Source organism: Phalacrocorax carbo, chromosome Z (genome assembly GCF_963921805.1).
Source record: "Phalacrocorax carbo chromosome Z, bPhaCar2.1, whole genome shotgun sequence".
NCBI classification, from domain to species: Eukaryota; Metazoa; Chordata; class Aves; order Suliformes; family Phalacrocoracidae; genus Phalacrocorax; species Phalacrocorax carbo.
In genome coordinates, this window is record NC_087548.1 from 81,217,912 (window position 1) to 81,238,511 (window position 20,600).

General features: G+C 38.5%; 1 protein-coding gene across 14 annotated transcripts in view; it reads right to left on the bottom strand.

Moving 5' to 3' along the window:
* Nucleotides 1-5,541: 5,541 nt before the first annotated feature.
* MEF2C (myocyte enhancer factor 2C) overlaps nucleotides 5,542-20,600 on the bottom strand; it is a 140,829-nt gene continuing 125,770 nt past the window's right edge. For 10 of the 14 annotated variants that reach the window (XM_064438886.1, XM_064438892.1, XM_064438889.1 and 7 more), the window contains 3 exons: nucleotides 18,256-18,385; nucleotides 17,232-17,367; nucleotides 5,542-10,304 (listed from right to left, as the gene is read on the bottom strand). In XM_064438886.1, coding sequence (XP_064294956.1) covers nucleotides 9,983-10,304; nucleotides 17,232-17,367; nucleotides 18,256-18,385 — 588 coding nt within the window. In that variant the 3' untranslated portion in view covers nucleotides 5,542-9,982. Of the gene's footprint in view, nucleotides 10,305-12,782; nucleotides 15,625-17,231; nucleotides 17,368-18,255; nucleotides 18,386-20,600 lie in introns of those variants that run through there. The other 4 variants (XM_064438894.1, XM_064438895.1, XM_064438893.1 and 1 more) reach the window with 2 other exon arrangements.

Here is a 20,600-nt window from a genome sequence, read left to right on the forward strand (position 1 = left end):
TATTTGGCCATATCACACTCCTTGTGTGCTGATCAGCCACCTCTGAAAACCTGGCCTAAAGCCATGCTGTTCTCTTTTTATGGTCCTTTACCTTTAAAAGTGGATTAGAAATCCTTTCACTGATAACTTCCATTGCTTGATCTGCAGGTTTATTCCAGTTCTGCAAAATCCCAAACTATTGCTGTTTACACTTGTGAGCGACACTGACACAGCCACATGAAAAGCTAGATCAGGATTTGCTTTACAGCTATTTAAATATAACTTCTATTTTTTAACCATACAAATTTAGAACAGCTGAGATTTTGAACAGATTTCAAAAAGATGGCACTGAAATGATGTTTGCAGATGGTTTGCTCTTCTTGTATGCTTTTCATTTGTCTGTCTTCTATCTGTCTCCTACCTTGGGACAAAGCTTGTTTTTCTGTAGGAATCAAATGACTTGGAACACTGAATTGTTCAGCTAATATTCAAAAGGTATAAATAGAGAAGAAGTCATTGCAGGAGGCTGTGTTTGACAAGGGCTCAGCCTCTGCCTCTGCATGTTAAGGTAACACAAGATAGATTTTTGAAAAATGATTGTTATATTTACGCTGCATCTGCCATGAACATTTCTCACAAGTTGCTAAATTACTCTTGCTAAACGGTTTCGTGGTTAGACTATTAATACACTTGACTAATTCACAGTGTCACAGATACAAAAACATTTTTGGAAACTCCTAAAATACCTCAGTCTACACTCAAAAGATATTAGATACAGTAGAAACCATAATCTGGAAGCCCTTGAGTTTGAGCTGTAACATATCCATGGAATTTTGCTTAGGATTTTCTGCACTCAGCCCTGTAATTTTGCTTAACTACAGCATATCTTTCATTAGGTTAGCCAGTCTAGATACTGAAAACAAAGTCTGCACAGGGATGGGTAATCCAGCAGATCCGTTTGTCCACTGCTCCCATGGGCTGCTTGCAAAAGCCATCTTAAGCCCCTGAGCACATGGATTGCATTTCCCGATAATGCTGTTCAAGGAACTTCCTTGTAGCTGGGTACTCCAGAGTGAACAAAGATTTCACTATTTATCCTGTGTGTGTATGTGTTTTGTTAATTACAGTTTGGTGCCTAATACTGGCATATTTACATATGCAAGCAACTTTTTCCATGGTGGGAGTAGTCCCAGTGCGTTAGCTGGCACTTTGCAGACAACTACAAATCTGTCTTTTGGGCAAAGTTGTGGCGCTTATTTAACAGCAGGTATGCAAAATTACAGCCCCAGCTCTGTGTTACCCCTCTGTTTTCATTTTCCACCCCCAAACTAACACACTGATACTGTCTCATTCCTGTACCTGCACACTAATTCTATCAATCACGCATCCTTAGCTGTACTAGCTGTCTGTAATTTATGCAGGTATTCATTTTTTCCTGGCTGCCATGGAATAAACAAACAGGTGCATGTTTACACTTGAGTCAACTGGGTGTGCCTTGCAATATTGAAAAAGCAAAGCCATACTAAATGGAAAGGTCTGACAGTTCTAGCCCTTGGCTTATCATGCGTGCTGACTACTTCATTTGTACTGTATTAATTTCTAGCACTGTAAAATCAATATGCACAGTCTGAAGAAAAAAAAAGGTTTGCAGGGAAAAGAAGGATGATTGTATTATCTAGACACAAGAACTGCCATATGGGATCAGATCAAAAGTCCACTTATCTCATTATCTTCTCCCTGACAGTGGTCTGTAGGGGATTTTCAGGAGGAAGGACATGAAAAAACACGGCATATATCAATTCTCCCCTAGAATACCTCTCACTTTCCAGGAATAAGTTGTAGAAAACCTTTCTTTATTCCTTCAGCTGGGAACTGTTAAATATATCATCATGCTTAATAGGACAAATGGAGCTATGTCCTCTTAACTTATCTAACCCCTGATGAACCTACCCAGGCTTTTGGCTTCCACGATGTTTTATGCCTGTAAGTCCCACAACTTAACTATGTGTAATGTGGTCATCATACGTCCTTGTGAGCCTGCTGTCCAATGGTTTCTTTGGACATCCCTTGCTTCCACTATTTTTGAGAGCACGTAGTAGTTTCCTGCAGATCTGCTGTCTCCATACCATTCACTCAGGCATATACTCCCTCATTCACTTATTTTCCAAGTTGAAGACTCACATTTTATGCAATTTCTCCTTTTAAGCAGATCTGTCCCCATCTCATTCCATATTATTTTTGAGGTGAAGCAATGTGCCTTAGATCAGGATTTCCCACTGTAAGAACACATCTGCAAGGGATGTCATAGTGATATTTTCTAGTCTAGCTCTCAGCTCCTTTCCAAAACAATCCTAACGCAGTGCAAAAAGTTGTGAAAAAGTGACCTGGGCCCCCGCCAAGCAGAGATAAATTTACTTTAGATGACTAAGTGCCACATGTGTTCTATTTTCACACGCTTATCTCTGAAGGTGTAAGGTGTTGCTGTCAGGCAACAGCCGCAGTACAACCTCCTCCAAGCTTATGTCTTAAACTTCGCTGAGTGAATGCTCAGTATCCATAGTCTGAGAGTGCTGTTGTAAACCGGGGTGCTGCTCCTTGGCTACTGACTATGAACTAAGCACACTTAGGCCAAGAACCTCTTTTCAGCTTTTCCAAGTTAACTAATGTGTAATACGGTAAATTATAGTTAGAGAAAGTAATGTTTTTCCTGATAAGTGTCAGAGGGAAACAAAAGAGTTGCATTTCAAGCACCATTCTTTTGAGATATATTCAGATATGTAGGCACAGAAAGGCAGAAATTACTGTGATTTATTTATTTTTTTTACTACGAAATTCCTTCATGATGTCTTTCTCAGCTGTTCAAAATGCAGCCTGGTAGATGCAACTGATGGCATTTGTATGGGTCGTTTCGGTGGTCCGCGTGCTGCACCTTGGCCTGGCAGCTCTTTGTAGTCAGATTGCGGATGATTTTTACGTGTTTCCTCCTTTTGAGTTTTGGCGATACAGCACACTTCTGTACATACTTGTCACAGGACACTGTGTTTTCCCCGCGAGACTGCACGACCTATCCTGAGCAAGATTCCTAAATACAGAAAAAAATTAGCTGTGTAATGTACTGTCATAACAAAATTGTGGTTTACACCAATTATGTTTACCATGCAAATATACTACCTTCAAGTTTTTCCCACGCAGTGAAATGTTCTATTACATCACTTCTTGTCTTCGGTCAAGGACGTGAAGCCTTCACAGCTAACAGTGATCAACCACCGTCCCCCAGAATGAGGCAATACATTTTCTAGCCTAAAACAACTTATGGGTCATTGTCCAGACAAGTACAAACAGGCACTGGGAACTGAAAACCCTTGGCAGGCTATGAGGGAATCACAAACGGAAGCACAAAGACAGAGCAGGGTAGAAAGGACAATTAGAACAGCACACTTTGCAGCTTTCCGAAGCAACGTACTCATTTCAAATTAATCATTTGCAGAAGCATCCTCGAGCTTTGAACTATCACTAGCAGTTAAGGTGATGTGGAATGGAGCCAAAGCATGCTGCAAAATCTGTTGGAAGAGGAGGAAGCAATACCTTCATCAGCAGGATTTTTACTCTTAGCCATAATGCCTGCTAACAACAGTTAAAGCGATCTTGGATGTGTTTACATGAACTGCAGAAAATGCAGAATAGATTTACCTAGTGCAGGCGCTCTGAATACTCAGGGTAGAGTGCCAAGTGCAGCGCATGAATACAAAACAAACACAGCCTGAGGCTGCTGCAGCTAAGCAGCCTGAGCTTCCCAAAATCAGGGATTCCAGAAAACTGGAGTTCCATTTATATGTAGGTGGGAACAGTCACGGAGCAGGTGAAGCCTTGCTGCATTGGTCTGCGTTGGGAAATTTCCACTGAATTAATGAGGAATAGGCTATGTCTGTCACTAGAGGCACGAACAATGTCTTTCTGCTGTTCACAGACTAAATGGTCTGATTGTTTTAAAATCATTCCTCTCTGCTGGTGTTTTACCTGTGGAAATGTAGGCATTACGTTTGAGAAAGGGTTAGGTATGAATGGCTCACAGTGACAACCTGCAACAGTATAAACAGAACCAACAGCCCCAGCGCTCCTTTGTGAGACACGTGCAACAACTGTCTCAGTTTTCCAGTTCTAAAAAGACGCTATGTAGATTTTTGCTAAAGCAAAAAAGGAAAACCTTCAGAGGGAAAGCAAACGCTTTGGATGAAGAAGGTATGAGACTTAGTTACCTCAGACCACTCACTTTACAATTGCTCTTCGGAATGACATACGTCAGCCTAAAGTGAGAAAGCTTATTTAAAGAACTGGGGACATCCCCACTTCTAGTGCAACACACAATTTAAAAAATTGTTTATAAATACAGTTCACAGAATCTAAAGCAAAGTAATCAGTATGTGTACGGTTATTTTCTGGAGTAATAAATAGGAAAACAGAGTACATAACAGACACTATTTGCTAAGAAATTCCTTTCCCAGTGCTGGTATAGCATTATCGATATTAATCACACAGATGACTGATCGCAGGAGCAAGTACTCCCAGATATGAATTCTCTAAGATTTCAGACACTATTACACTTCATCTGCATTTCCAGAAATATTTTGCTTATCTTTGCCAATGAGGACAAAAAGTGATTTGAGAAAAATGCATTATGTAATAAACCCAACAACATTTAACCTCAGTTTTACCATCCAATTATTACACTGTGTCCAACACTGCAATACTAGAAACGCTTCTCTTGAAAAAAAAGCTTCATTAAAAGCAACAGGTAAATAACAGTGCAGCTGTTTTCTTTCATAAGCATATTTAGAAACTAGGCCTTGTGAAGTTATTTTTGAAATGACCACATACACCAAGCACCTTAAGTTATTAATAGCTTGTCTGCCCCGGCACGAAAAAACATCTTGTTGAATTAAAGTGATCCTTGCATTCTCAGACTCCAAGACTATAAATGTTAGTGGGGAAAAAAATTAAACAACGACGACGAAAGGACACAACAAGGAATAGATAAATTCTGACGCAGTCCCTATGAAGTTATCATGTTAAAGAATATATACACAGCATAGCCCCAACGATACATGATTTTGACACAGAACACGCTTTTTTTGTTGGGTTTTCACACGGTTCTCCGCACGGGGAGGAACTGCAGAACATATACATACAGGACTCTGTGTTCCCCGTCAGGGACTAAGTACCTAAAAGCCAGGCGTTATCTCACCTAGCTCCTCTGCTGGCTCAGACACCAGGGCCACATTCAGACGGCCCCATTCAAAGTGACGCTAACTTCCAGAGCAGAATGGAGCTTCTCTAACCTGCTGGGATGATGTGTGGCGGGGCATTAACATCCGCGAGGCATCGATATGCTCAGGGCGCCATAAAAAGGTGCTTAACTTTCTAAGCAAGCACAAGTGACAGGCAGAGGGACCTCGAGGCAACTGCTGGTTGTTAAAGTGCTGATTCTTTCATGGGTTACTGTGCAAAACAGTGAAAACGGAACATTATTTAAATTAATTAAAAAAATGCACCACAGACACCGTATCACTAAGAAAGCCAGTAACTTTACTGATTTGTCTGCAAAATACAAATTATACCTTATTTCCAGCAGGAGAATCTTTTGAAATTTTCTCATTTTTGTTCACTACAGACAGCTGAATTAAGTCCCTTGAGATACACAGATGTGGTTTAACTTAGTTATAACATCTTGTCATCTAGTGGCGACAAAGTCCAGCTTATGCCGCTGTGAGCCTCTACTTTAATATTTGTTGCAAATGCTTGTATGCTCCCATTTACAAGCTATTTTGTTATCACCATTGTTTTATGGAAGCAAATCCCCATGAAAGAGAAGAAAAAAAGAAGAAAAAAAAAAAAAAAAGGATACAACAAACCATCTGAAGCAATCCAAGTGTAATGCCTGCGGTAACCCAGGTCTGATATTAGTTACTCCACAAAAGACTCTGGTACTGCATTTTTAAATTTTTTTTTTGTTAACGAGTTATGTAACTGACCTTTTTTTGAATCAAACTGAGGTACGGATCAGTCTGAGGTATGAGCAGGGAAGGTAGAAATGCAACACCTGATTATGAAAATAATCAAACAGATACTTTTGATGCAGAAGGTCTGTGGCTCAAAGCTTGGATTGCTCCACATCTTTGGTTAAAATATATTAACAAAAGCCTTTTATTACATCTACAGTCTGAAGCATTCTAACAGACACCAATGTTCCATCAGTCCTTCAAGAGACCTGTAGTGGCAGGAAATTAATGCCATATAACTGACGACATCACAGCAGATGGCACAAACAGGAACAGATGAAGTATGCCATGTTTAGGCAACAGCCTTTATTGAGGTTTCAAGTGGCTTTTAAAAAATTACAAAGCATTTACCTTCAAGGCGAAGGAAGAAGGAAAACAAAACAGCTCCGTTAGGACTATAGATAAAAGAGGGTATATAGGATAACACATACAATACAAAAGGGTTGACATCCTTGAAAACAGTCTATGAGTTCTTTTATTCTTACGCTAGCTTTACCTGAAAAAGATCTGAGGACAACAGATATTTTTATATTATTCATTAAAAACTGCTAAATTCCTCTTCTGGGAAAAATATAAGCCATTTTGTTATAAAACACAACTTTTGAAAAACACTGAAATGACAAAAGCTTTACTGCGAATGGCTCAATGCATACAATATACAGGTTGTGCAGATAGGGTATATCATATAATTGTCACCAGCAATTAAACACTAACTGACAACACCTTTTAATAGAGGTTAGCTTAGCTATAACAATACTTGCAGATGTCTAGAATGCCACTTCAGGTGTTTGAACTTACAATTAAGAATGTTGCCTAAAACATTATATAGCATGGGTTAAGGTAAAGTAAATGTTAATACTCTTTCAGGGCTCTGCCCCAAACTCCTTAAATACAAAGGAATCACACAATAAACCCAAATTAGCTTTGCAAATACAATAAATGGTAAGGTACAGATAAAGGAACAAGAAAGGTAGACAGTTATAGTTTACAGAAAGTGACTTCACAATCAAAGTTGTGCTTCTTATCATTAGATCAGTTTGCAAATATGCATTATCCCCCACAATTTTGCCAGTATAAGTTAGTTGCCCTCTGCAGCAGGAACAGGAGGGATGACTGGCATTTATTTTCACGTGATTCTGTTCTACTTGTGTTTATACAAAAATCACTGTCAGAGTTAATATAAATTGCCCAGGCAATACTTTTCACGCTACTTTCTGCTTAGTTACTTGCAGTAATATATTACACTGCATCTTCGTTAAATACGATATCTTTCCTTTTTCATGCGTTGCTGAGGCAAATCGCAAGGTAAACTATTAATATGGCTATTCTTCATATATCAATAGACCAAATCCCCTTCCCCACTGACAAGTTTCTACTACAATACTGATAAAGTTGTATTTTTTCTTGAAATGACAAGGTACATTTGTGATATATTTGCATATTTTTGACACACCAAAGTTTAAAATTCTCAGAAGAGAATATGAGTATAGGTTCATCTGAAGGTGAAGAGAGTGGTTTCAAAAACAGGTTTTTTTGTGTTTTAAAATTAATTATGGGCCCCATTTTACCTTTTTTTTTTTGTTTTGGTTTTTTTTTGTGTTTTTTTTGGTTGGTTTTTTGATTTTTTTTTAAACATGCGTATCTTTTTCTTTACCCTGCAGATTGCTACACAAGATAAGATGGATGCACTAGTAGCACAGTATTCTGCTTAAAGAGTTTCCAGATTATGCACTAGCCCCTGCACGGCTGAGAGTGCCTGTAAGGCAGGCTTCTATAAAGTCATGATAAGTGAAAAGCGTATGTCCTAATGCACACTGTAGTCTGTTCATCATTCTCTTCTACAGAGAGGTACACTCTGTCACCGAGCAGTGCACAGCAACTGCACGTATAGGTGGGAAATAGAGTGTGGATTTCCCTTAATAAAATGTTCTGTGTTATGTTTAACTGTCCACGCTATATCCTTCATCATAGTGTCAGTGTAGGTAGGCGAGAGTTGGAAGGACTCTTGGAAAAAGGAGAAATATTACAGTTTCACTATGGCACTAATATTTTGCTTAATACTTTTTCCCTTCAACAGAAAGGTTAAACTCAAACATTTGAATACACCATTTTCTTCGCATAAACAAGAGGGAAAAAGAGGGACTTAAAGAAATGATACATTCCCCCTGGTCAAGCTATTTTAGTCAAAGGAACAACATGAGGCAGGAGGAGATGTGGATGCCATATGCTGAAGCGAATCTCGCGAGGGTGCAAGCACGCAGGGAGCGTTGTTCCACAACGTGCCCACTGTGAGATGACGTGACCGCAGCGGTCCTTGAGAACCAGGGACCTGATGGCCAACATTGGCTGTGTAAGATCAGTCGACTTCTGGATGGTCCTTTAATTGATGATGTCTCTAAGAGTTTTAAATCTGTGAGAGAGGGGAGCAATCTTTGTAAGAGGCATGTTCATGCCGATCCCTCCCTTTAACTCTCCCTACTGCTTCTGCAGATATTCACCTGCGCTCACGTAACTGACAGCCGTTAGAGCTGTACATCCAATTCTGACAGGCAGAATACCAGCTTCATTAATGAGAAAGGGCCAAGGTATGCCACTTTGTCATTTAACCCATGGAAAACTACAAGATACGCAGGACGTTAAGTAATAGAAGGGCCCTTAACTTGTTACAATGCACAAAACAGCATGAAAGAACTAATCAGTATATACAATGGATCGCAGTTCACCCAACTGATTGTAAAATGCTGTATTAAAATGATTTAAGTTGTTACACCATGGGTAAATTCTAACTTTTTACAGATCAGTCTTTCAACGGCTGACTTCGATCTGTAAAATGTATACCCAGTAAAAGAAAACTGAAAGAAAATAGTTAAATGTGCAACTGCACAAATATAATTCCCCACTATTAAGATAACAAAACCTTTTGCTATTACCATAATTATTATATATATTAGAAAGCTATACACAAGCATGTTAATTTCACAGATTTTTTTAAAAGATTCTTAATATTTTATATAATTAGAAATACACATTTCAAAAACAAAACTTCTGCAAAGAGAAAACAGTTATCTTGGTTAGCAAAGCATGGAGTTCTTCATGGCTTAGGGTAGTGCTTTCTATACAAAAAGTCCTTTCTGTTTGTTTCTCCAGGACTGTTTAAAAGATTAGCGAAGCTATCGAGGAAAAAAGAACACATTTTGGCTTAAGGAAACTACAAAAGCCACAAATGCTTTGCAAACTCTGTCTTACTTTTTAATATGAAAATAAGCAAAATGTAATGTACATATTTTTATATTTTTTTTATTTAATAAGTGATGCAGACCCAGAATTTTTAAAATTAAATATGTTAGCCCTCGAACTCAACATTTTTACAAGTATGGTCCTCTTTAAACGTTTTGATCCTTTTTAACTGAGCGCCATACTCTAATGATATGCCTGCGTGTTTGTGAGCATTTTCGGTATGTCAGGTGACCCAGTCTCTTTCTAGCATCAATTCATGGCCACCCAACCGCTGGGTCTGTCAAAACATCTGTACATTTTCTATATGTTGCATAACAGCTGCTTTCTCTCTCAGTAAAGATCTGCCATTTCTGGCAAATGTTTTCCTTTTGTCTATTTACATGTAAATAACGTTGAACCTGCAACATGACACTATCTATTGTAACATACATTTTGCAAGGGAGCACAACAGTGAAAAGAAGTTAGCCTTAAAATCTATTTTGTACAAGTGTTCTGTTGTACAACTCAAGTGCTAAGCTTATCTCAGCATTTCTGTTTATCCTTATACTGTATCACTGAGGCAATTTAAAAGTACTTTTACAAAACAGAGTACCTGACTTTTTTTTTTTTTCCACACACGGCACATATAATGCATATCGACCCCCCCTCCCCCATTAAGGTATAGCACACACACACTGCAAGAAAAAAAAAACTAATAGGTAATAATGTTATCATGTCGCCCATCCTTCAGAGAGCCGCATGCGCTTGACAGAGGGGCTTTCCCTTTCGTCCGGCGAAGGTCTGGTGAGTCCAATGGGGGAGTGGAATTCGTTCCGGTGATCTTCTCGGTCACTTCCATCGTAGGAACTGCTACAGCTGCTCAAACTGTCAACAGGAGATCTCCCCGCCTCATGGCGCGTGTGCTGTGGGTATCTCGAGGGTGTGGTGGTACGGTCTCTAGGAGGAGAAACAGGTTCTGACTTGATGTTGAGGCTTTGAGTAGAAGGCAGGGAGAGATTTGTACTCTGAGATAAATGAGTGCTAGTGCAAGCTCTGTAGGAGGAAAGGAAACCCAGTTACAGACGGAGGAGGCATGGAGCCCCCAGATATGCACAAACACTCACACGAAACACCAGTGTAAAGGCTCGCGCAAGACCAGCGCATGCAGAGAGCATGAGGACTGCTTTCTGGGCAGGATTCACAAATTCAAAGAGATGAAAGCATCACAACAAACACGGTTGGCTTGAGTGGGACAATGCCCTCGGTTTGAAAGGAGGTCTCGCTTTCAGTCTCTCTCTCTCCTCTTTTTGACTCAAGTGTCACAAATTTTGGAAGGCGAGCCTTTGCACTGTTGGAACCACCTGCAGGTTTCTTTACAACTACTGCTTGTGTGTGTGTATGCACCGGCTGAGACAGGGGAGGCACGGACTTTCTGCTGGGATTAGTCCAATTAGTTTGAATGCACCCAACTCTTTTTATCGCTGTTCACTTTGACATGTGACTTCAGGTGCAAAACAGAAACAAAAACTTGGGCCAGGCACATTTTATACTTTTCAGAATCGGGCTGACATGAATGGTCCTAGGATTGACATTGATAAAATACCACAGGCAGGCAAGGGTTCAGGTGTGATTTTATGGTTTAAATCTACAAATTCGTAACTCAGTCCAGGATGCTTTTGAATAAACTACCAGAGAACAGCTGAAGAGTAGTGGAAGATGTCAGAGGATTGTACTGTTTGCCTGTAGGACAGCCCGGCTCAGAGGACGGTCCTAGCATGAGGAGAAACCGCTACGCTAGAACTTTTTCAAAGGCAATCAATATAACTATTCTAAGTTCATTTTCCTTCTGTGCATTTTTGTGGGCAGGTAGTGGCAGGGAGGAGAGTGAATACTGAGAATGCACTTTATGGGAGAAATGAGATCACTTGCATCTGCAGGATGTTTTGTACAAAAGCACCACCTCCTGGTAAAACCTGGCTTTTCTCGTCATTAGTAAAACAGAGTTCTCAACATGCAGTTTGCATTACGTTCCAGTTCGGGGACGATTTCCTAGGCTGAAGTTAGTGTCTAACCCCAGAGACACAAATTCAAGGTTTCTGCTCGTGAGTATTTATACAGGGTGAGACTGAAGGCAGTAGGGGCAACAGACCACTTGGCCTCATAAGATTTTAAACCCAAAGGGATATGCGGGCATTTTTACTGCAAGCAAAATAAATATTGGTATTTGGAAGTAATTTTTAAGCATGTAGAAGAAACAATTAAGTTTAGATGTGGTCTTTTCATTTACTGAAATATTCCGCTTTTCCCGATAGCTCTTCCACCGGGAGTTGAGATTTACATAAGTAACATTTACTGCACTGATGAAAGACAAAATGTTTTCTTTTCTTCTGACAGTTTTAACTATATGGCTTCCATACTGAATGATATTGGCTGCTTTTATCAGGAATTATTGCAATCTTTAATAATGAATGGATCTTGCTACAAAACAAAGAAAACAGGATGTTCTACCTCCAGCTGCTTTTATCTACCCTTCATTCCTATACAGATGAATGTGCCAAATTTGCAGCGATCCCTTTCGTAAGTCACAGAGTTTGTGAGTAATAGCCCTCTCAGCAGCAAATGTAGGCCTTTTTGTTTTGTTTTGTTTTGCAAAGAGGTCATTTTCTTTGCTTTTGTCACTATTAAATTAACACATATAAGAAACTGTAAATATCAGACTTCATAAATCCAATGCAGTGAATTATCCCACTCTTTTCCCGAAAGCTTGTTGAAAAGAATCCAACAGGAATCAAAAACACCTTCTTTTTTTTTTTTCCCTTTTTGCTTTTCATTTCCAGTGACTTTATTTTTCAGTTGCTTAGGAGATGCTAGGACTTCACCTGGGAAAACAGGCTGCGAGTTTAGCATGTATGGTAAGATTACATACTATTTTAGATGCCAGGCTTATAGCTAAACCTGAAAGTCCTGTAATAAAGGATGGTGGAGCCTGGGGATTTGGTTTGGAAGTGTTTGATATGAGCAGATGACGTGTCACTTTGCGAAGCTGGGGACAGCTAAAAAACCCATGCTAGTTAAAAACAACCATATTCAGTCAAATTTGTTCACATGGAACATACTTGTCTGATGCGTGACAGCCCCCAGAGGAACAAATCTGGAGGGATAAGCTGCACTTTCAATGAAATAGATCTAGTATTGCTATACTGGAATGTTGTTTTCTTACTACTGTTTCAGAAATGAGTATGAGAATGCACCTCTATAGACTTTTCTTTAGATTCCTGTGATTCATCAGCAGGGTTATGTAAATACCTGGCATACAAAATCTGCGGCAGTTTTAAAAATGCTACAGTTGATCTGCATTTTGAACGCTTTTTTGTAAATTGAAAAAATGTTAAGTCATTTTGGCAGGTCAGGACTAAATTTCTGAGGTTTAAAACAATATAAATAAATTAAGGCCATCATTCTGAGTATTTTTTTTTTAATTTTAAAATATAGTCTTTTTCTGCTACAACTATTTCTGAATTTTAATGTCTATTTTTTTTTGGTGACTATAATTTGCACTATTTAATGAAAATTTCCTGAAACCTTTTTACAAGGATCTAAGGTAAGCTAAAATGGTCAATTACATGGGAAACCTACTGTTACACATAGATGTGAAAGGTGAAATAGTACAGAGGTGCAGTCTTTGGACCCATATTCTAAACAGAGGATTGACCTCTATTTAGAATAGAAGCTGTATTATAAAAAATGAGAATTCTGTCTGCTACAAAATGAGATCTTTTCATGTTTGTGTGTGTGTGGATGTAGAAACAGCTGTTTGTATCTATATGTATCAATGTATATTTTACACTTTTCATATAATTATGAAATTTTGGTGCAGGCACGCCCTATTTTCATGATTTGAAACCTACACTAAGTTCACTGGAAAACAAACAGAGAAAATAAAGCAAATGACTTCAAAGGACTGTGTATAATTCTAAGCACTCAGTAAGTGCCATACAGTCCAATCATCTTTTTCCATATACTGTAGGAAAACATTTCATTTTATGGGGACAATGAAGGAAATTAACGTTTTAATTCTACACAGCAGCTCCTATTGAGACCAGCATAGCGTAAATGTGATGTTTGTGTGGAATACAATAGCCACATGGGAGAAAGGCTGGTGCCCATCTGGGTTCCTATCACTGAACAACGACACAGCTCTGCTGTCTAAGAGGTGGGAAGCGAGCCCGGATGCAATGGGCTTGCAAGCAAGTTTAGGCCTTGCTGATGCCAGTGAGATCAGTTCTGTGTGTGCCTCCATCTATCTGCATCTCCAACTGGTGTGGAAGCTCAGCATGCACAGAGAGAAGTGCAGGTCTGAGTAGGTGGTGAGTGAGGACAGGAACATGCACCAGACAGGTTTTACAGAGGGAGAAAGCGGTTTGTTGAAGGAAGAAAGAGCCTCACATACCTTTTCTCTTATGCTCACACTTGCTTCTCTAAATTAGTTTACTTCCTCCCTTCATATAATATTTTCCCCATAAAAATATATAAGAAACCGTTGAGAATTCACTGCAAAATTTAATTACGTAACTTATGTGCTAGTCTGTAACTAGGAGAATAGAGGATATTTTCGACTTGCTACTGATGCAACCTTCCTCCCTCCCTCCTGTTTTCCTTTTAGGTAAAAGCAAATTTGGTTTTTTTCACATTTTTTGATCAATGTAAAAGCAGAATAAGAATTTGTGTGTCAATATATTTTCATGATGTCTCACAAGTTAAGCTCCACACTTTAAAAACAAGTTTCTGAACAGAGAATAATATGAAACTGAATCACTAGAACATCTTATTTACAATGGTGGCATAAAAAAAAGGCTTATTCCTAAAATTATAAGGCTTTTATTCAAAACAATGAAGTTGGCAGAACTGATACAAATTCAGAGACCATGATGTCACGGCATCTAAATTTTTCAGGTTAAAAAGTTTCAGTGGAGAATATTTTCCCATACCTAGCTCTGGCCATTACCTAATAAAAATTAATCATTGCTAAGTAATAAGCTTGCTGCCTAAAAGTCACAGAACAAGTCAACAATAAGCATGAATTTGGACAATTTTTTGTTCAGGTGGGTAGAAGTTTGGAGAGACTCCTTCTACATAAACAATTATCTCTACTGAAGATTCTTCAGATGAAATCCTGTTCTTAAGTTAGCACTTAGATTTTAGGAAAGCCAAAATTTCACCTGTGGATGTTAATTAAGGAAGACTCTCTCTTAGACTGGGAAATATGGATGAAAGAGAAAATTCTACATATAATGGACTTGTGGCTAAAAAAATTTAGATAATTTATTTCAAAGTTTGGAATGGACTTCTCTCCTGGTCAGCAGCAATTAACTTCTGGTAGACTCTTTGGTCTGTGTTAAATAGTCAGTAACCCTCTCTGTATGGGACACTACAGCAATAATCAGACAAAATCCCAAAGTTTTGGGAGGGATGGATTTTCAGTAGAATTTGTGTGTATTTTTTCCAGATGTAGCCCTAGTTAAAATACCATGAAAGTATTATTTTGCTTGTTAACCTAAAAAGTTGAAAGTCTGACTTGTTTTAATGTCCCAATCATATCAGAACAGGCTCTACATTGTCATCCTATTCACCAGGCTCAGCAAAGGCCAAAAGCCGTGCAGACAGGGACAGTGAACTGCTCCCATGTCCTCACGTATTGCACCTCAGGCCCACGGGCACTTGGGTGGTTGTTAATTGCAGTCAACGTGAAGAGTTAAGTGTTAGGTTGGTAGAGACCTTCTCCAACTATCTTAAGGGTGGTTCTCATGGTGCTGCTGAAATTGTTGTGGACTTATCTGGAGCGATCTAATATGCCTAACCATATCCTACTCTAATACTAACCATATTCTTCTGCCATGCATTGAGGAAGCAGAACTGGTTTTCAGCTTTAGGCTTTGGTGAAAAACAGAACTTACTGGAGAACCAGGATGTCTCTTCCAGTAACTCTGTTTTCTCACAGGTCTTTAGAGCCTACTGTTACCAACAAATACCTCAGAGTTGCCAAATCTTTCCAGTAAATGACATCACTCAGCACAGAGATTTGGGTTGTCAAACCCTTTCTGGATGTATTTTCTCAAACACCTGAGAATGACTATAATTTTGTGTGATTGTTTTAATCTTCCTGCAAATTATAGCTCAGGTTGGCATGGACTGAATATGTTCTGTATAATTTCAAGTTTTTAAAATAATCCAAAAGTTAGCACAGGTGCTTTTGCATATAGATATCAGTGACTCAAATAAATTAAAGAAAAGCTTATGATTTTCTGCAGAGTTAGAAGACTTCTCCAGAACTGTCAGTGAAGCAGCTTTCGTAGCTGAACTCATTTACAAATCACTGAAAGAATAATAATAAAAGTAGCAACTCAGAATATATTCCACCAGCCACAGCCATTACACTTCGACATTCTGTGATATGAATTAGGAACAGATGACGATGTGTGATATATCTGAAAAGGCATGTAGTCAGTCTAGGATTTAATGTATACTTTTTTGGTTAACCAAACAGCCTTATTACATTCTTTGGTACACCACTGAAAACAATCATCTTATTGTAAGGTTATACATTGATATCTAACGTGAGTTTTCAATTTATTTGAGACTTCATGTCTTTAGTTATGCAGTTAGCCTGAATGTTGCCCCCAAACCAGCGCAAACTCAAAAAGTAAATAGACAAAGTGTGAGAAAGGTATCAAGACTATTTCTTCTAGCACAGCAACTATTTCAGTTGTATGTTTTTATGTAATGATTATCTACATATGCTTATTTATATAAAAATGAAGTTTAGAAATTTTTGTTTCCTCTCAAACACTTGCATAGCTGTCCTTTAACAACTCAAACTATCTGTACATGGTAAAGAAACTATGGTAAGTTACAAAAAGTGGCCAGATAAATTAGAAGGATAATTTTGAAGTTTAATCCACATTTATAGTATTAAATAGATTTACATTATGGCAGCCATCTTGCAAAAAAATTAATGCATATGTGCAACACCTCCTTCTGAAAAAAAAAAGTTTACTTTTCAAATGCATGTGAATTAAATTTCTCTCATAAATATACTCCAGCTGTTTCCAGCTTCTATTTTTATAATAAAAACCTCTAAAATTCAAACACACCTAGCCATACCTTATGGGGTGTGTGGCGTATTGGTGAATGTCTACGGTCTTTCTCAATAGAAACTGCAGATACCAGGATTTTTTAAAATCATACTCGTAAAGTTCACTTCAATGAGTGAACAGGTTGCATCTTCAAGAATGCATTAGGTGAATTCCCTGTGTGGATTTTCACACTTTTAAAAATCTTGAAATGATTCAGCAGTGTGCTCCTCCAATCTTGAAAAAATGTCTCGAAATTAGCCACTAGAGGGCACAGATTCCTAGCCTCCTCTACGCAGGCAAATCACAGTGAGTTTTGTGGGCTTATGGTTCTTAGGCCTAATTATGTTATTTGCTTGTACAAAGCGTTTCCAAAGAAATGAAACGTGAATGTCAGAGCTGAGCATGAGAGTATGGGATTATTATATAAGATTAAGGCTTAATCTCAGGTCAAATCATTATGTCACTCTTGATTAAAAATGTTTAGAAAATTTTCAAGTTTACTGTAAATGTTTGTGCTATAGTAACTGGAAATAAAAAGCATAAATGGCAAAATACAGCAACAGCACAATGTAACTGTTTAGTTTGGTCTTTAGTAGTGAAATAAAATGCTATTTAAAGAAATGAGTAAAACATGAACAGTAGTCTTTACTACGCTAATGAAAAAATGTCATGGACACAGAATATTTCATTATAGCTACCTAGCAAATCATTAAATACGCGGTTCTAGTGTTGGGAAATGGAGCTCTTAGACATAGAAAATATGTGCTGATGTGTTGTCTTGACATATTTCAGATTTGGGGAGACTGAAGTCACCGTAGAACAATAAAATAAAGAAAATACTGCTTACCCCAATTGACTGAGGGCAGATGGTGGCATGTTATGTAGGTGTTGCTGTTGCCAGCCAGTCACAGAACCAAGATGAAGAGCACTGGCTGTATTAAACCCAGAGAGAGATGATATATCTGCACTACTCAGAGAATATTCTAGATTTGAAAACAGAAAAGACAATAATTAAACGAGAATTAAAGAGGAAGCAATTAAACAATAACTAGCATCGTAATTTTCACATGTGATTTTATAAGCCTTTTAATTTTAATTACACCAATTACATTAAGTTGCAGCCGAAAAAGTAGACCTTCCTCTTCCCTCAACTCATTAACTTGGGAGCAAATAATGCACTAATAATTATTCTGTAATTTAGCAGGGCTTTTCTGGATCTGGAAGACAGAAAGCATTCTTAGTCTGTATATCCACCATAACTACAGATGCATTCTCACAGAGTCAAAGACTTGAAAAACCTAATAATATTCCGGTTACAGTGTTCCTTGTGGAACCCAGCAGGCAGCCTGTGTCTGAACAGCACAGGTCTTCTCTAAGAGCATTGGATCGGTACACCAGCACGCTCTGTACAGCAGCAACCTGCAATGCGAACTGGAAAGGATCTCTTGAGGCTTCACTTCTAGTCTCTCCCAGGTAACTATGTGGTAGCCCACAAAGTTACTGAATTCTGTTTTGAAGCCAGTGAAGCTGCTTGTTCCCACTACCCTTATGGCTTCAGGAAGGTGCACTCTACCTGAAATTATCTGTGGTATTAAGAGGATTAAGAAATCTATTTTGAGTTACATTTTTTATTAAAGTCAATGAAACAAAGCTATCAAAGCAGTTTTCCATTACAACAAAATAGCTAACTTTTAAATAGATACATCTCAAGTTAGTGACAGATACAGAATAAGTAAATGCAGTGCAGAAGCCTACCGGCTATGAATTTTTCAGTCTCTCCCAATGAACATTAGTTAATTCATTAGTGCTGAGACAGACATTTGTCAGCATCTTGTTCCCCCCCAGCCTTTACATCTTGCACCCATACTTACCAGTACCATATGTTGTTGAGATGGCTGATGGGTATCCTCCCATCCCTTGCCCTGGTAGAGTAGGAGTTGCTACGGAAACCACTGGAGTAGCCAATGACTGAGCAGACTGGGAGTTATTTATCCTCTGATTCTTTTAAAGTAAGTAAAATAAACATATTATTGACTAGTTTTTAACTCAGTTGAGTGTATTAGCTTTCTGGGTATGTTTTGTGCATGAGAAATACAGGCTGATACACATTTCTAGAAATTAATCATTTAACATGTGGCTTTTATGAACTCTGCCAACCCTATCATTTACAAGCCTTCAAGAGACCAGTTGTCACCATAGTAACCAATTACATCAGTATCTCCTAGGTAACTGAACTAGTAACAGGCAAGATTGCTTTTATTGTGGGAAGAAGAACAGATCGTGTGAAAAATTAGTGAAATATGTAAACTCTATTCCCATTGTTTTCCTTTTCACTCAAATGAAGAAAAAAAAAAAGGAAAAAGAAAAAAAAGCGAAAGAAACCCCCCCAAACACAGCCCTACTGGATTGTATGCTTTGAAAGTGAGGGGCACCCCGAGACTGCTGAACACTGGACTCTTACCAGCAGATGGTGCTCTGACTACTTCGTTTTTGTGCAGTAAAACAAACTTCAAGAGCTTTAGGTAGCACAAGCAGTTACACGCTTATCTTTAACTCCGCAGCACTAGATGTTGCACTGTAAAAATCACACTAGAGAACTCTAAGCCTGTGAGTGGCAGGACACAATGACCAGAGAGCCACCAAAAAAGTGTCATAAGGCCGCACCATCTTCAGCAGCACAAGTTTAGATGCTCTCAAAGCACCAGCAACAAGAAAGCTTTATTCTAGCATGCATCATTTGAATATGTGCAACAGCTGCACCTGGCCTTCCATACTGCTAAACTGCAAAAACTATGCTGACGTTTTTATTCACAAAGTAGTTATGGTAAAGTTTTCCATTTTATCTGAACCAACACTTCGCCTGCGCAAGTATCAATCATACAAAAGAACTGATTTTGTTTTCCTCGTTATTAAGATGAACATCACTACCACTTACCAGAAGCAGATCAACATCCTCAGACTGAGTGCATAGGAAAGGAGCATTAAAAATTAGTGAATATAATTATTTACCAGGATGCAGATTTCTAGCCTAGGGAATAGCTTAATCTGACAGGGGCAGCAAATTAAACACTTTCTGAGCATAGTTTGGAAAAATAACACTTCATAGATCCCCTCTTTGTCTTTCTAACGGGATGTTTGTTTCAACTGCAAGGACACTCTATCCAGTTTTCAGAACAAGACTTTCTCTAAGAATTCATTATTTCTTCCACAGCCCCGGTGGCTGCAGACTGTGTTGCTATACCTGCTTTCAGGAGACCTGACCATTCACAGAATCCCTTGGAAAGTATCAGTTTTAAGGACCTTGGAATAAATCATTTGATGCAGACAGCTTGTCACTGCCAGGGTCGACTTTGAGCGTTGCCCTGTAGGAGACTATTTGTTACTTATCCTCTCAGAAGGCATCATCACTTTTATGAGGGGGTTTTAGTTTGATGTTCAAAGTTAATTTATTATGCGTCAAGCTGAAGTAGCCAACTTGGAAGTTGTTTTAATAGTATCTGTTACATAATGGAAAACCGTGTTTATAGTGTCACTTAAATTTACCATCAAGATCCTTTTTAAATTAAGCTCACTTTTAATGTTAAATCACTCATGAAAGATTTACTTGCAACCACTAACCGACTTTCGGAAGGGAACTACAAGATATGCACATGACACCTTCATGATTCAACCTTCTAGCATAATAATAGCCTGCCCAAACTGCGTTAATCCTGGCAGGAGATACAGCAGCTTCATGCTCCTTTTTATCCTGCTCTATCTATTTACTACCTCATATTACAAAATTTGTCCTTTGGAGCTCTGAGTGATAGAGTTCAAATTAATTTATTTGTAGTTAATCTGCCATCTGCTGAGAGTCTGTGTGGCTAACATTAAAGAAAAAACATAGTAGGTTAGGAATACTGAGGCTTAAATTCAGCCTTCATAACAAATCCAGGAAAGGCTGAAAGGCTCTTCCAGGTACTAGGAAAGAGAAGCGTAGACTGTGCAGGACACAGTTCCTATTTTGCAACTCAACAGAAAAAAGGGAGGAAGTAAATATAATTTCATAAAAGCAATCGATGTAGCCTCTGCCTACATCCTCAGCTCGATGTCAAGCCTTAGGGTTAGACAGGAAGACTAAACAAGCAAGGATGTTATTTTGCTGATTTTAGTTGTTTGAGCAGGTCTTGAAATTCCTAAATATCCCTTATCCGAAGGAGATGAAAAAAAGCTTTGA